Here is a 15,865-nt window from a genome sequence, read left to right on the forward strand (position 1 = left end):
AAATACATACTCCTTCCGTCCGTAATTAATTGATACACATGTTTAGAATCAACTCGTTACTGGTATAACATGGCATGAAATTTAACCACCCAAAACCATCGACAAAATTGACCCACAGTTTGCAAAATCACGGTTCTTGAGCTATTACACATACACATGAGTTTACTCAGTGCGTACCGAAGACAACAGTTGCGAGTTCCTTGTACACTATCAGACTCAGCATTGGAAGAATAATAGAAAGGGATATCAGAAAATAAAGTGAGGTAAATGCTGACATTGTCTTGTAAATGCAGAGGTAAAAGTGAGTTACATGTGCGGAAAATATTGATACGAAGAAATATCATATCGTTATTGTATCAAACTTTTCGGCATACTGAATTATACTCTCAGTATAAATAAAACTACATGATATCAAGGAAAGAAAAAGACAACAAAAGATACATATCATATTTACGTTTATCACAATTTTGCTTCTAAAAATATATTTACATTTTTTCGCAATTGATTTAAGGTTCAATACACGATCAACCTTTAAAATCCTAAAACGCCAACCATTCAAAGAATATGGAGTGTTTAATTTTCAAATTTAATGGTATGTAGGAGGAGAGAATAAAACATTTGAGTAATAGTGAATGTGAAACACAATTAACAATGGTAAGATATCGAACAAATCACCACATTAAATTATTTTACACACTAAAAAATACACAACTTTAAATTTTCGCCAAGACACAGATTAACAGATATACATCAAGTTATTCATTATGAAAAACGAATACTCCTATCATCGTATACAAAGTATTTCAATATTTTTAATGAAATATTTAACCAAAAGTGTTTCTTAAAAAATGCAACTTAGAATTTTTTATATAAAAAACATGTATCTTGATCATTGTAAAATTGGTTACAAATTAATAAACAGGTAACTATTATTATGATTATAATATATTTCTTAAGTGAGGATGTTTTTAATAAAATGTTAATAATTTAAATATTTTACCAATGTTATTATTTAAATTTTATGATTTCTGGGGTCAATAAAATAGATTAACTAATACTAATACTAATACTACTCTAAATTTATATGCTACTGATTCTTCTCAATTTAGCCCCAATAAAATTTGTATATTCGATTTGAACCCACTGTTCGACAAAGCCAAATTACAGGCATCAGCTCTCGTAACTCACAGTCACACACACTAGAGATCTATGGGTTCTGCAAACAAGACTCCATTGCTGATTCTCCTACTATTTTCTGATCTTTTTATATGTCAGATTTTATCTGAAGGCGTCACTAAGGAGGAGGCCAAGCATCTCAGAGATGAGGTCACCCACTCATCAATTTCGGATTCATTTTTATTTTGAGATAGTTAAATAGCCATCTGCCAAAAGAAGCTAACTTTTACTATGCAAGGCTGTTTTATGGCTGAATTGCTTGAGTTTACATATAGATTGTTGTGGCTTGAGTTGTGGGTTATTGTAAATGACGGCAGTAAAGGCTTTAGGTTACTGTAATGTGAATTTCTTGCTCGATGGTTTTATTTTTCTGTGAACTTGGTTGACTATTGGATGATGATGTTTGATTTATTCGATTATGTGAGGGACTAAATGATGTTTGAAGGACTGGTGGAGGGGTGCAGCTTATTTGCAAAATATTTTTCAGTTTAATAATAGTACAAATTTTGGTGAATTTGCTTTTCAATTTTAATTTTCCAGTTGGATTTTTGTTAAGGAAATTTTGTGTCTGGGTGAATAATCTTTGTTTTCTTTTGTGGATTGCAGTGCTTCCCCCCCAGTTTTAGCCATCTGTCTATTGAATTGTGGATTTCTTGTATGTCAATTTAACTGCAAAGGATGAAATTTCTTCTGAAAAAAAAAGGAATTCTTGTTGATTTGGGGAAATCTTCCTGCTTTTCTATGTTTAGTACAGTTGCATCCTTTTTCACTTTCAAGTTAGTTTTATGTGGTTGGCATGGTCTCGGTCACTAATCGAATAAATGTGGATAGTTTAGGTGCGCAAAATGTTTTATCATGCCTTTGGTGGATACATGAAGCATGCATTTCCACATGACGAATTGAAGCCTTTATCGTGCGAAGGGGAGGATACACTTGGTGGTTATGCATTGACACTGGTGAACACAATGACTCTTGATTTGCTCAATGGTCATAATGCATTTTTAATTTATGTGTACCTTTTGGAATCTCATGTTTTGTAACTCAGATTGATTCATTGGACACACTGGCTTTGCTTGGTGACCGAGAGAGCTTTTCTGCATCTGTTGAATGGATTGGTAAAAATCTTCGATTTGATATTGTGAGTACAGATTTTGTGTTTGTTATACATGAAATTGAACAAATCTATACTATTAAATTTTCCACCTGTTGTCCCAAACTTAAAATCATATAACTGAGCATGCTCTTATCTGTGAAATTTTGTACTTAGCTAACTGGGAGACCTGTCAATATGGTACATTGGTACTCTATGTTACATTTTATGTACTGATTGAATTTTCTAGATCTAGCATTTCTTTCATTTGTATATCTGAAATGAACATATGCACTTACAAGTTCTTTAGAGTATTCTTCTACTTTTTCTTCATTCTCTTTCATTTTTTCTTCACCTGCTTACCCTTTTTCGTCAGTTGGTGAGTGTGTTGTTTCGTGGAGAGGTGCGGTTGGGGTGAGTAACTAAATGTATTAGCTTATCTTTTATTACCTTTAATTGTACTTTCTATTCTCACTATCTTTAAAGTGATATGGTGACTTTGTAATCATGATCATGGATTCATAATATTGGAATTTTAATTCTTTATTGTCTTTTATTAGATTAGTCTCTCAGTTATGCTAGGAGAAAGTTATATGGAAAAGCCTGACTGCGCCGAACTATTTTTCCAGTCACTAAGGTTGATTTCTAAGATACGTTGATTTTGTTGCATATTAGGTTATTGAAAAGTAAGTTCCTGGCTTCTATTTTGAGTTAATTCTAGCAGTCATTTTGAAGTTGAGTGCTAAATTTGTTCATCTCGTGGCAGATTTGGTTGATTGGTTCTTAAAGAAGTTCCTAGCTAAAATTTAGTACTATTAATTTATTGTTTTGCAGAATAAAACAGTTTCGGTCTTTGAGACTACAATAAGGATACTTGGAGGCCTTCTTTCTGCACATCTTATTGCAAGTGATTATAACACGGTATATTCATCGACATATGATCCTTGTTGTTGTTCTTGTTTATAGAGCATATCTTTGCTAGATATTTATGTATTCAGATGGAGAAACCATTTCTTCTCTATGCATCATATCATATCCTCATGTAAGCATGTAGTCATCTCATTTCACTCATCCACCTCAGCATTATTTAGGAGGTAATGGAAAACCGTGCCAAAAAATCATAACAATGGAATTAGGGGGAATTACCCATATACAAAAGCACTAATTCTTTGAATTTTCCGTACCGTGCTATTCTAAGTATGGTTGGATGCCTTGCAGTTTATCACAAGTGGCTGTATGCTTGTATATCACATGCAGTATTTGTCTTGATTCTCTTAATCAGATAATCCTCGGATATCTTTGTTCTTTGCAACCTGGGAATTCTTTTCCAATAGAGAAGAGTGTATTGTAGTCTCACTTCATGCCTGATTGCTTCAAAAAGTTGTACTATGAAGTTATCATATAGGCTTCATTAGTATTGAAAAACTACTGATGATATTATTATTAATAGATTCTTACTTGTTTAGGGCATGCGAATACCCTCATACGAGGATGAATTGCTTCATTTGGCTGAGGATTTAGCTCGTAGAATGTTGCCTGCGTTTGATACTCCTACAGGTATTATCAATGGGTGTTGGCTTTTAAGCATAAACGATACATGTTCCCTGACTTTAACATGGTAGATGCATAAGATTCATATAACTAATTCTCCTTGATGGGCAGTGTGGGATAAATGCTTAATTTTATGTTGTTACTCAACTTCCCTAGTAAAATACTGACAAATTTATGTACATGTGCGTAATTCTAACTAGTAATATTTTGAAGCTAGATAGATCAATTTGATCCATTTTTGTTTGATATGGCTGTTTGGTGTAACTTGCTGAGCTGATGAGAATGACTTCAGTTTCTTTCTGGTTCATGTTGTTTATTGTTCTCAGTGATATGGTTATTTATATAAGGGTTAATAACATGCAAATTACTACTTTGATCAAATTATGGTTTTGCACACCAGCTTAAAATTCCACCTCAACAATCTCTCATTCAATTACTGATCTTTCAATTTAATCTAATTTTTCTAATGAGTAGATTTCAACCAAATTTGATGCTTTCATGGCTACCTGAGAATACGAGGTGGCTAAAATGGCCGGCTTACTTACCAAATATCGTTGTTTTTGACTGAAATTAAAACTCTTCATGATCGAATGAAATTGTTCATGATTAACTGAAATTGAAATTTTTTGAATATGAGGGCGCATTTGGTGTGTAAAACATTTGGTCAAAGTTGAGTAATTTACTGGCTATTGTCTCTTTAGTTAATAAACTATGTGCTATATGAGATTTTTGTTGGTGGGAGGATTTTAGATCTAAGTTTATTTGCTTTATGATGATAACCCATCTTTTCGCATGTGTATTGTGTAGGAATTTGCTGACGTTCATGTATAATATTTGCTGCAGGAATCCCTTTTGGGTCAGTAAATTTAGTGCATGGAGTAGATGAAAACGAAAGCAAGGCAAAGCCTCTTTGTATTCTCTTAACCCTGTTAATGTGCTACTTTTACTTAAGTAGTAAATCAGTATAAGAGAGAAATTTCTGCATATTCATTAAGGACCACATTATTGACATCAATTTCGTTCAACTTGCTAATGTTTGATTTTTGTCCTCCCAATTCATGTTAGTATTTTTTGTTAGTTCAATGGTTTCAAAGGATTACATGTCTAAATTTCTTGTAATCCTAATTCCTAAGGTTAAAATGATATTAATAATGACGGAAGAGTAATGGGTTTGGCAACTAGGGCACCAGTTATCGGCCAACTTTTCTCCAGTTGCTTTGAAATTTTAGCTAATGGAACTTTTTTGGGACAAATAAAATAAAATTTGGTGATTTATTTTGTATGTTAGAGTTTAGATTCTGATGTTATTCTAATGCTGTATTTGAGATTGTTGTGTATATCTTCAGTAAATTGTGTGGATTTTAACTATTAAGTACTTTATTAGAATATCTATTAGTATTTGTATATGAATTGACATGCCTTTAGTCTTATGGTTCTATCGTTCGATGTAATTGACTGTCCAATAATCCTAGTTGAAAAACAGATTTAAAATACCTTGATAGTTCAGACACTTACACATAAAAAATGAATTCAGGCCATGAAGTATTGATCAGAGGTCTAATTGTGTGCTTGTAACGGATTTTCTGGTTTTATCTTATATCAATCATTTTGTAATGATTGTTTAGAAATATATTTGTCTCTATGAGGCTTTGAATGGTATAAAAGATCTCTCCTGTGTAGATAACATCAACAGCCGGTGGTGGGACACTGACATTGGAATTTGGGATGCTGAGCCGTCTGACAAATGATCCGAGTAAGAGATTATGGGCACGCCGTTCAAGAATCAATTGTTGTGGTGCTAATTTTTCAATGCTTGGCTTGTTGTGGGTAGTTTTTGAGGAAGTCACGAAGAATGCAGTGCTAGGACTATGGGCACGCCGTTCAAGAATCAACTTAGTTGGTGCTCACATTGATGTTTTTTCTGGAGAATGGACTCAAAAGGTCAATTTTAACCTAGTAACTTTCAGATAGGAGAAAAAATAAATTGTCAAAGGATTGTAGTTAAACATTGTAAAATAGTATGATGATACTTAAGAAGTATTAATATTTAATGGCTGTATGTCTTTGTTGTGTAAGATAACCCAATCATAACAAATGAAGAGTATTACCTTATAGAACAAAGACATATACCATTAAAGAATAGTACTTCATTTTATGTGAAAGGTTGTCATGTTAAGAAAATCATATGTGTAGGTTGCTTGTAAATATAGATGAAGAATGCTTTTGTTTGGAAAGTTTTGTTGTCACGGCTGGATGTGGGCTAATTTTTTCTCTTCTCTTCTCTGTTGAGCTGTAGGATGCTGGAATAGGTACCAGTATAGACTCTTTCTATGAATATCTACTCAAGGTGAGTTGTTTTATTGCTGGAACTTTAAATCTGCATTGCAATAATAATTATCGTATGTAAGCTACTTCAAATATACTCTTTAGCTCTTATTTGTAGGGTGATTTTTCTGTGCATACATCATGTTAAAAATCACTGTGAATTCTGAACTTTTTGCAAGAGAAATCTAAAATAAAACTAACCTTGTTTTAAGAAAAAGTTTTCTATTCCATTAAGGTGACACTATTGGTATAAAATCTAGTTATATTATGCTTGAAAATCTGCATTGCTTAGTTTTAGATAACTTGTCCAAGATTTGTTTTGTAGACTATATTTGCTTTAAATTGCTTTATTTTGTTAGGTCAATTTTGGCTTCTACACTGTTTCCTTCCAGCTTGGTTTAGCCATAATATAGCTCAATTTTGTGAGCTTTGTGACTCATTCAACAGGACTTGTTGGATCATTATCTTGACCTACGGTTTTGGGATCATTCATAATTTCTTAACTTATATCTTCAGATACCAACATAGAGTAATATGTTGTCTATATGTAAAAGTCAACTTAATGCTGATAAGATTATTTTAAGCAGTTAGGAATATATATTATCTCACCTTTTGAACAAAATTTCCTTTGTTTTGTTATGATATATCAAACCTTGTGATAAATTTATGATAAGATGTTTCTTTTATATATACTGTGTAGTCCTTCCCTTTTCTAAAGATTATATAATTAATTTCAGGCTTATATATTGTTTGGAGATGAAGAGTACCTTTTCATCTTCCAAGAAGCTTATAGGGCTGCAATGCTATATCTTCATAATGATCCTTGGTCAGTAAATTCATTGACCATTTTTGTCCTAATTGCATATTCCTCAGCCTTGTCCAACTGATTTACTCTTCTTTTCAACTTCTTAATTAATTGAAAAATAATACCTTATCGATGTCATAATCCATAGGTATGTGGAAGTGAATATGAATTCTGCTACCCTTGTTTGGCCATTATTTAATAGCCTGCAAGCATTTTGGCCTGGCCTTCAGGTAGATTTATTTACTTTTCTAAGTTGTTTTTATCTCAGTACCAAGATGTAATTTTTTAATCTTATATATGTAAACTGCTCTTGATAATTGTGTAAGGTTCTGGCTGGGGATATCGAGCCTGCAATAAAAACTCATGCTGCCTTCTTTAGTGTCTGGAAAAGATATGGTTTCACTCCAGAAGGTTTTAATTTGGCCACTTTTAAAGTTCAGGTAGTTTACTTCAGCCTTGTTTATCATGATCTTTGAACTTTACTGAGGATCGGGTTCCAGAGTTTCCTTCTTTTATTTCTATAATTCTATGTATAGATTATCTTCTTAATCACTTTCTCGTTTCAAAGTTCTGAAATCCAAAGCCTACCTGATCCGCCACTAGTTTCTTATTCTCTTCTATGTTAAAGAAAGCCAATGCTTGTTTGTCTCTTTAGGCATAATTTACTGAATTTAGTATATTGTTAGAAAATTTGCTCAGGTTTACTATACCTTTAGGTTGCTATGTCTGTGGCTCATGTTCCCATACATGAAGCAAGGTTAAGAATTGATGGTCTATCTGTGGTTGGTTTGATTCTGGAAGTCATGTGTGTGTGCCTGAGAAAACGTGTCTTTTATACTGATATTAAGTGGCTGATCAAATCAAATAATTTGTTGCTCAAATTAGATGTTAATTTTCAATTTTCTTTTGGTATATGACTGTCACTAGCAAGCTGTATTGCTAGTTCCGAATACATGAACTTTAATTGTTCTGGTTTTCACATGGTTGTTGCTTTGCGACGAATTAATGTCATATTGGCTAGCTGAGGTGGAAAATTAATGTTATCATGACTAGCTGAAGCAGCGTAAACGTCCAACTGCATTAGTTAGTACATATGCCTCAACATCAATTTTGTGAATCAGAACAATCGAAGTTTTGAAAGTTCATGTATTTGGAGGCAGAATTTGTGAGTAGTCATTGAGTTGTACAGTCAGTTGGGCTCCACTATGTTGCGCCTTTGGTGCCTTCATTCATCCATCTCTAGTCCTCCATAAGGCTGAGAAAAGTAGATTGGATTGGGTATGAATTACTACACAAATAGTATGTTTTTTGAGGTTCTCGGGACTTTCCATTGCATTATATTTTTGTTAGGCATGTGCCAGATAAACTCAAGGACCTTGGTAAGATTGTTCACTGGGTTAATATATCCCAGTTTTGTGGAGTTTGCCTTGTCTGTTTTGATGGTTTCTATTTTTCCCTTGGCTTCTGTGACCTGTATTTTTCTCATCTTTTCATAATGACATCAACCAGCAAGGTCAGAAAAGTTATCCGCTGCGTCCCGAATTAATAGAAAGTACGTATTGGCTTTACAAAGCTACTCGAAACCCCAGGTTTGCTTTTGTGTTTCTTTAAATATGTATGGATCTTTGGAAAATTCTTTTACTAAAATGCAACCATCCAATTATGCTTAGATTTCTTGATGCCGGAAGGGACATGCTTGCTAGCTTGCAGTACGCCGCTAGATGCACTTGTGGATATTGTCATATTTCAGATGTAGAGTTTCACCAGCAAGAAGATCACATGGAAAGCTTCTTTTTGGCTGAGACTGTAAGTCATGTTGTTACTATTTTTCCTAGAAAATTTGGTTAGTACATAACGTAGGTTGGCAAATACTGTGAATTAAGTATATTAAAGAGTAGAAAAACTGAGTTAAATTTCATTTCAGTGTGGAACTCCGATCATAATTAACCCCACCATCTCAGCTTTGCATGAGACAAAGCATGCTTTCTGCATATTGTTTGTTTTGTTTTTTTTTTCATGCTCAAAACATCTATTCTCTCACATCATTTAGAATTTAATTAACAATAACTCTTTTAGGTCAAATACCTGTGGTTGCTATTTGATTTGGCTGCTGGTCCAGATAACTTGGTTGAGAATGGCCCATACCCGTAAGTTGGTGACAACAACTTCTATTTTCAACTTATTTCTTAATTCATGCTCTTAAGTTTGTTGTAGCTTTTCTATTAACATGTTTACATGCTAAACTGCAATGGTTATTCATGAAGTGATTGACCTTAAACTATCCTACATTAACATCTTATCATTGCCGAGTTATTTTTCATGAACCTTGTTGGTTACAAAATGAATACAACTTGACTCTTGCCTATTTTGATCACTCGTACAAAGGATATATAAGTTGTCATAAGCTAGAAGTTCATTTTCTTTTGTAATGTGGACATTTTTTTACTAGTTACTGATTTGAAGAAGTCAATCATAGGGAGTGGTTCTAATAAAACCTTTTTATTCTAAGACAACCTTTTTATTTGTCTCACCAGTCAATTATATGTAGCATCTTTAGTGAATTTACTGGCAACGTCTAAGTTTTTTTCTTCTTTATTATCTTTTCCAAGATATATTTTCTACCTATCCTATGAATTATAAAATGTCAACATCTCATTTTATAATATAAACATAGAAGTTGGTTATTGTGAAAACAACTTTTCTTCAAACGCGAGAGTACTTATTGAATGTATAAAGTCACCATGAATGTGGTGAAAAAACTTATCTTAGAACTTGAGAGTACTTCAATGAATTGATAAAGCTATTGGGAATGCAGTGAAATTAATTGCACTTGAAAAATGGAATTTTTGCCCCTCATGCGATTCGCATCCTGGTGATGCGTCAACTGTAGATCTTCGCGATCAAACTTTTTTCATAATAATTAAAAGTTTTCATTTGAATAATTTCCTATAATATTTATAATTTTGAAAATGATTAATTTTGTTCACAATGTATCTTTCTAAACTGAGAACCACGAGCATTGTAGCTTAGTGGTATTGTTTTTTAGTAATATAAATTTTATTTTTGAAGTACTATTTGGATACTTTTTGCTCTCATATGTAGATCATAGGAGCAAAAAATATCCCTGACTTTTACCAATGCTCTCTTGGTGCCATCAATCCCCATCTACAGGTACATCTTTAGCACCGAAGGCCACTTGCTTCCTGCCACTCCGCAAGTATCTCTAGTTAGTGAACATTGTAGCTATCTTGGAGCATACTGTAGAAGCAGCAACTTGAGACAAGAAACCTTCTTTTCAGAAGCTGCAAGGGACTCTGCAGCCACAAATATTTCAGAATCTCTTACAAACACAGATGCAAAGATTTTATCACTCTCTGATTCACGAAAATCACGCTCATCAGGATTGATCAAGGTCAGTGTGGAGTGCCATATGCATCTTTCGTCACACACCCTTATTCATCTTGGCCACGCAGCCTGCCTTAGTTTATACTCAATTCTGTATTGATCGGTTTTCTTGACAAGTCTAAATTTGGGTACAATTCTTTTCATTCCATTATATGTTAAGCTTCGACCCATTCATGACAGGGATACTGTCCTGGACTAACTCCTGCGCAAAGGTACGGTATATCATATGTTGCTTCTGATGATAGTCCTGGGGAGGAGTTATCGAGCACAGAGCCGGATACTGTGGTTCAAAATGCTTCAACAGCCTTGGTGGTTTCAAATCAAAGTTCTGATTCTCCAGCTTCAGATGCTGATGATGATCATAAACCCAGGGAGGATCAGAGAGCACCACAGCTAGACGATGAAACTTCACAAATCGTCAATGTAACAAGCAAGGAGGAGGTGTGATTCAGTGGTGTATTGTCAACTTTGAAGATGCTTAACTTAAGCCAGGGTGAACGTTGCTTTGCCTCTGGAGAGCTTCAGTAAGGTGGATTAGACTTGGCTATCTGGCACAAAGTCGACTGGTGTGAAAGCTGGAAAAGCTGACGTTGAACACACTCCTATCTCACTGGTGAAAGATACTGAACTTCAAACTCTTATCAACAACCTGCTATACCATGTATGTATACTACATGCTATTTAAATTAATAGTGAAAATGTTGCGGACCGTACATAGGACACTTGATGCTAAAAAAAACTTATGAATACCCATGCGACTGCAGATAGGAGTTAAGCTTCAACTGTATAAGATAGAAACACATAGTTAAACGGCGATCTAACCTTAATTTTGCTGTGCTTCATCTAAATTAAAAAGACCTTAGCTGATATAGTTCAATGTCATTTTTTTGTTCAGATTCCTAGTTGAATTGTGTATCTATCTACTCAATATCTGTCAATGAAATGTAATCATCAGTTTTGCCTTGTTCGTTGAAATTATGTGCCAATTCATTGTGAAGATTGAATTCCTGGATAAGTTGAATAGAGTAAGGAAACCGTGACAATGGACGCATCCTCAGTGTCTAGGGTTTATGAGTGAAAGCTGCACTTTCTTTGCTCGTGTCGGGTGCTTTCGTTGTTGTCTTGAGAGAGAGATTTATTTTCTGGGCGAAGGAAGCTTGATCCTTACTTCGAGCAATTATTTTTCTTCATAGTAAGTGTTGCTACTTTTATAAAATAAGTCACGAGTTGCGGTCATAGGGCAGGTTCGAGTTGGGTCTGGCTGACCTGAGCTGCGTGCACCCAAGCAAGCTTTTGTGATAGGTCAAGGGGAGAAGACTAACCAAACAGAGTTAGTGATTCGACTTCGACCCATATCTTATGAATCCCTATTATTCATGTATGCTAATCTTAGTGAAAACAAATGTCTAAATACAAACACTCAAATAGTGTATTATTCCCACTTGCATTCTTTTCCATATAGTATAGAGATTGGAATCTGACGATTTTAGAATCGTAATCTAAATTACACTGGCTGTATCGGGTTGTTTTCCAAAGTTGAAACATGTGTAATATTCTCAAGTTAACAAACTTGTACATGACACATACCTCAAAGATACTAGTACAACATATTTATTTATATAATGCATCGTTTCAAGGAAAATAAAATTTAAAGAAAATAACTTTTGTAGCACACGGCTCCAAACATGTACTCCGAATCTTATACAATCTGCACCATGATTTTAATAATCTAAAGTCTACAAAGCACAAATTATTTTTCTCCTTTGCTCAAAAAGAATCTTATAGTGACACTATTTATTTCTCATGCTTGCCAATAACCTAGCATGATTGTTTTTCATTTGGAACTACATTGGATACTGTCTCTCCCTCAAATATTTAATATCAATTAAATTACATTCTCAATTTCTCATCACATGGAATTTTTTTCTTGATCTTGTTCTTTATTGTTGTTGTGACATGATATGATCTAGCTTTATGTAATAATGTAATTAGGTGAAGAAGATATCAAATACTATTTTCTTCCACGGTAGTTGAGTCATTTCATTTTCTTATCCAAATTATGATCTGAACCATTAGAAAATATCAACATATGACAAAATAACAGCAACGGAAACACACTGTCAATGGTTGATGTTGTGTTGACATTGTGTTGCCATTATGTTGACATTTTCTAACAGTCTAAATCATAGTTTGGAGTTTGTATAATATTTTGAGTTTGCATTTTATCACTACCCAAGAGGAGAATGCATAAAGCAAGAGAGAATAATGTAGAGAAGGGTGTTATCTAAGTTATTATCTCTCTTATTTTACTCTTTCTCTACTTTAATTATTTATTATCATTTTTTCAAAACAAGTACATAAAATTAAACGACTCAACTACCGCAGAACGAAGGTAGTACATTTCATTTGCATACTGCAGTTAAAGGCTAGAAATCGGATTGACAGACAAAGATTAATAGTAGTAATATATAATAACATAACAATAAGAACTAAATTAGAACAAGTACCAGATATAAAACGAAGAACAAATTTTTCCTCAATCTCAGATATTGTGGATAATAGCAACAATACATGTAAAATAGAATCCAGAATTCTATTCAAGAAAAACTAGAATTGAGCAACAATATCAACCATATTGTATCACAATATGATCGAAAAAACACAAACCCAACTCGAAACAATGAATATATATAGTATGTATTTTCTCAGTATTCCTCTACACCTAAGTATATAGTATGTTTTTTTTTTCAATTAAAAAACAAAAAACATTACATGATCATAAAACATTGATAAAACAGAAGCGTCTTATCAACTAGGTCGCGCTTCATCGTCAACTATTGAGCAGAAGCCAAACCTCTGGCATCTGCTCCTCTCATGATCCTCAGTCTCTTGCAAGAAGGCATGAACATTCTGCAAAATCCCTACCATAATCAGCATGCATGTTCCATTAATTCATCAATTAACATACACATATCTAAAGTGAGGGAACTTACTCCCATGGAACATCTCCAACGAGCATCAAATCGCCATCTTTATCCTCGTACGCAGGCGAATATTCTGACCCTTTGTACGCTTCCCTCTCTGAATATTCACCTGATCATCCAAAATCAAACCATCAATAAATATATACATACCTATAGAGAAATCCAAAATTCTTGATATTATTATATAATGATGAGAAATGTATACCTATAGAGAGCTTGAACATGTCTTCCAAAGCAGTGAGAAGATGGGAATATCCATTGTAAAGCTTGATATCAATCTTCCTTAGATAAGGAGCTCCATCCATGCTTACTTTCACATACATCCCACTCTCCGCCTCCGCATTCTGTGATGCGGCCGTGCTCTTCCGGTACGACTTCACCGGCGGCCACCCCACTATCTGCGCTCTGCACATCCATCCAATTAGTCATAACATCAAATGGTAATTTATATCTACTTAACTAAATAAAAATAAGTGCTATTTGTCTGTACATTCTTGTACGGCGTGTTAATTACTACTACTAAGTTTTCATTTGTTCTGATTCTGCAACCAACTAGCTAGATTTCAACAAATGTTAATACACACTGACATAGCTTGTTATAAAGAGAAGTACACTAATATAAATTAGAATCTTTATTGATTGCAAAATCATATCGTATTATAAAAATTAAAAATTCATAAAAAACTGAGAAAACTTAATGAACTCACTTTGGCGCGGGTGGAGTTTGATGGTCCTCGGGGGAGGGTCTCTTGTTGGTGGAAGGCACGTCGTCATTGGAGCCGGGGAGGCCCAATCTGAGCTCAGTGGCATCCAAATGAAGATGGGAAAGCATGATTGTGTTTGTGTGGGATGTTAATTAAGGTTGAAGATTAGAGAGTTGTTGAAGGTAAGAACTAAGAAGAGATGAGGAAAAGGAAGAGTATATAAGAGGAGAGGAAAGGTGGCGTTGTGGCCTGGGTGCATGAATATGAATGTCGAGTGTGGAGGGGACAAGCCCAGCCAGCCACCTAGAATAGATGGAAGACTTTTTTGAAGGTGCACCCCATGTTAAATTGTGAACATTCTCCTTTTCACTTTTTTTTTTTATTTCTTTTTGTCTCCTTGATTTGGAATAGAATGCTCTCATAACAACATTCCTCGATATTTCCAATTCAATCAGCTGAATTCAATTACCCGCTTCAACTATTTCAAAAACCACTTCCATTATACTATAAAATACTACTACTACTATACGTACATACATTAATTATATTTTCTTAATTTAACTTATAAATTTAACCACTAACCGACTCAATTCCAACACACACACACACACACACAAATCGTTCTACCTGACCTTTTGTATGTATAATGTATATTCATGACAAAAAGTTCCTTCAGCCTACATAATAAATATTCTTCTTTTCAGAAAAAAATTATTTTACAACCAAAACCTAGCTACCTAGTAGAGATTGGTCGTTGGGTGATTCCCTTGATGGTTCACAATGATTCATAATTTCAACGAGTGAATTGTAACAAAATGTTAATTATGTAGTAATTAGTTCACATTGTGATTGATTTATTGGGTTGAAATTATCGGAAAGTCATATTTTTAGGTACACTTATGTGTTCAACTCAAATAGTAGTATGTAAAACAATTGCAATTTCTGACATTGGAAATCAATTTCAAGTTAGAATTGATACAAATTATTTAAAAGTTGAATAGTAAATTAATTAACATGGGCTAAATTTAGTTTGCGTATTTTGTCAACTTAAAAATTATTAAGTTGGTAATGACACATTTTGTTTTCCCTTCAACCTAACCTCTATATATAGGTGGATGGTTCAATAGCTAGTATGTAATTTTCAGATATTAGAATCATACCAGGGGATCCAAGAATTGAACTCATAGGGCAAAATATTTATATAAAGAAATTTTAATAATTTGAGGTGAGGCATCAAAAGAAGATGAAAAATTGGAAAAAATGAAAGAACAAAATGATATAAAAAAAAATATGCTGAGGAGGGACATTTGCCCTTACCCCTCCAAAGTAGCTTCGCCGCTAAATCATACTAAGCGAAAATATTATTTCGTAGATGATGTGTTACTGACTCAATTCCCACATCGGTTGTCAGAATAATTGATGTGGGGTATATAGACTAAATGAGCTCTCTCTCCTAACATGCTAGTCTTTTGGGATGAGTTCTCCTGTTTGGTCTGTATCAATTGATGTTCTCATTGAGAGCCCAAACGGCTCGGAGTGGTGGCCGGGCAACGAACTCGCTGTGACCAACGAGTGTGTTTGGGACTGCTCGGAGTGGTGGCCGGGCAAAGAATCCGCCGTGACCAACGTGGCCGTGACCAACGAAAACTCGGAGTGGTGGCCTGGCAAAGAACCAGCCGTGACCAACGAGGACGTTGGCCCTTAAAGGTTACGAACTCAATTCCCACATCGGTTGTGAGAATAACTGTTGTGGGGTATATAGACTAAATAAGCTCTCTCTCCTAATAGGCTAGTCTTTTGGGATGAGTTATCCTGTTTGGTCTGT

At 34.3% G+C, this 15,865-nt stretch overlaps 2 protein-coding genes across 5 annotated transcripts; one reads left to right on the forward strand and one right to left on the reverse strand.

Annotated features, from left to right (window-relative positions):
- Positions 1-1,162: 1,162 nt before the first annotated feature.
- On the forward strand, positions 1,163-11,327 carry LOC121807898 (alpha-mannosidase I MNS4-like). Of its 4 annotated transcripts, XM_042208236.1 has the most exons (17): positions 1,164-1,326; positions 2,013-2,132; positions 2,222-2,314; positions 3,101-3,187; positions 3,733-3,823; positions 4,661-4,716; positions 5,498-5,570; positions 5,649-5,758; positions 6,114-6,164; positions 6,880-6,968; positions 7,096-7,177; positions 7,274-7,387; positions 8,457-8,536; positions 8,618-8,753; positions 9,024-9,094; positions 10,119-10,359; positions 10,533-11,327. In XM_042208236.1, the coding sequence occupies exons 1-17, from the start codon at positions 1,210-1,212 to the stop codon at positions 10,797-10,799; spliced, it is 1,878 nt and encodes a 625-aa protein (XP_042064170.1). In that variant the 5' UTR covers positions 1,164-1,209; the 3' UTR covers positions 10,800-11,327. The 4 variants fall into 4 exon arrangements, with proteins under 4 accessions (XP_042064169.1, XP_042064170.1, XP_042064171.1 ...); XM_042208235.1 differs by having other exon boundaries at positions 1,163-1,326; positions 5,498-5,758; XM_042208237.1 differs by having other exon boundaries at positions 1,195-1,326; positions 2,008-2,132; positions 5,498-5,758.
- Positions 11,328-12,863: 1,536 nt separating this feature from the next.
- LOC121807295 (auxin-induced protein 22B-like) lies at positions 12,864-14,328 on the reverse strand. The gene is made up of 4 exons (XM_042207512.1): positions 14,044-14,328; positions 13,542-13,741; positions 13,346-13,445; positions 12,864-13,262 (listed from the first exon to the last, which is right to left on the reverse strand). Exons 1-4 carry the CDS (start codon positions 14,166-14,168, stop codon positions 13,187-13,189), a joined length of 501 nt encoding a protein of 166 aa, XP_042063446.1. The 5' UTR covers positions 14,169-14,328; the 3' UTR covers positions 12,864-13,186.
- Positions 14,329-15,865: the final 1,537 nt, after the last annotated feature.

This window comes from Salvia splendens, chromosome 6, assembly GCF_004379255.2.
Source record: "Salvia splendens isolate huo1 chromosome 6, SspV2, whole genome shotgun sequence".
NCBI classification, from domain to species: Eukaryota; Viridiplantae; Streptophyta; class Magnoliopsida; order Lamiales; family Lamiaceae; genus Salvia; species Salvia splendens.

Bases quoted from the DNA above. Each gene is read 5' to 3' on its own strand.
- LOC121807295 (XM_042207512.1), bottom strand. From the start codon at position 14,168: ATGCTTTCCCATCTTCATTTGGATGCCACTGAGCTCAGATTGGGCCTC. The intron at 13,446-13,541 runs GTATACATTTCT...TTGGATGATCAG, and splicing joins CATGTTCAAGCTCTCTATAG to GTGAATATTCAGAGAGGGAA. The intron at 13,263-13,345 runs GTAAGTTCCCTC...GGGATTTTGCAG, and splicing joins GTTGGAGATGTTCCATGGGA to AATGTTCATGCCTTCTTGCA.
- LOC121807898 (XM_042208235.1), top strand. From the start codon at position 1,210: ATGGGTTCTGCAAACAAGACTCCATTGCTGATTCTCCTACTATTTTCT. The intron at 1,327-2,012 runs GTCACCCACTCA...TGGATAGTTTAG, and splicing joins CCAAGCATCTCAGAGATGAG to GTGCGCAAAATGTTTTATCA. The intron at 6,969-7,095 runs GTCAGTAAATTC...CATAATCCATAG, and splicing joins TATCTTCATAATGATCCTTG to GTATGTGGAAGTGAATATGA.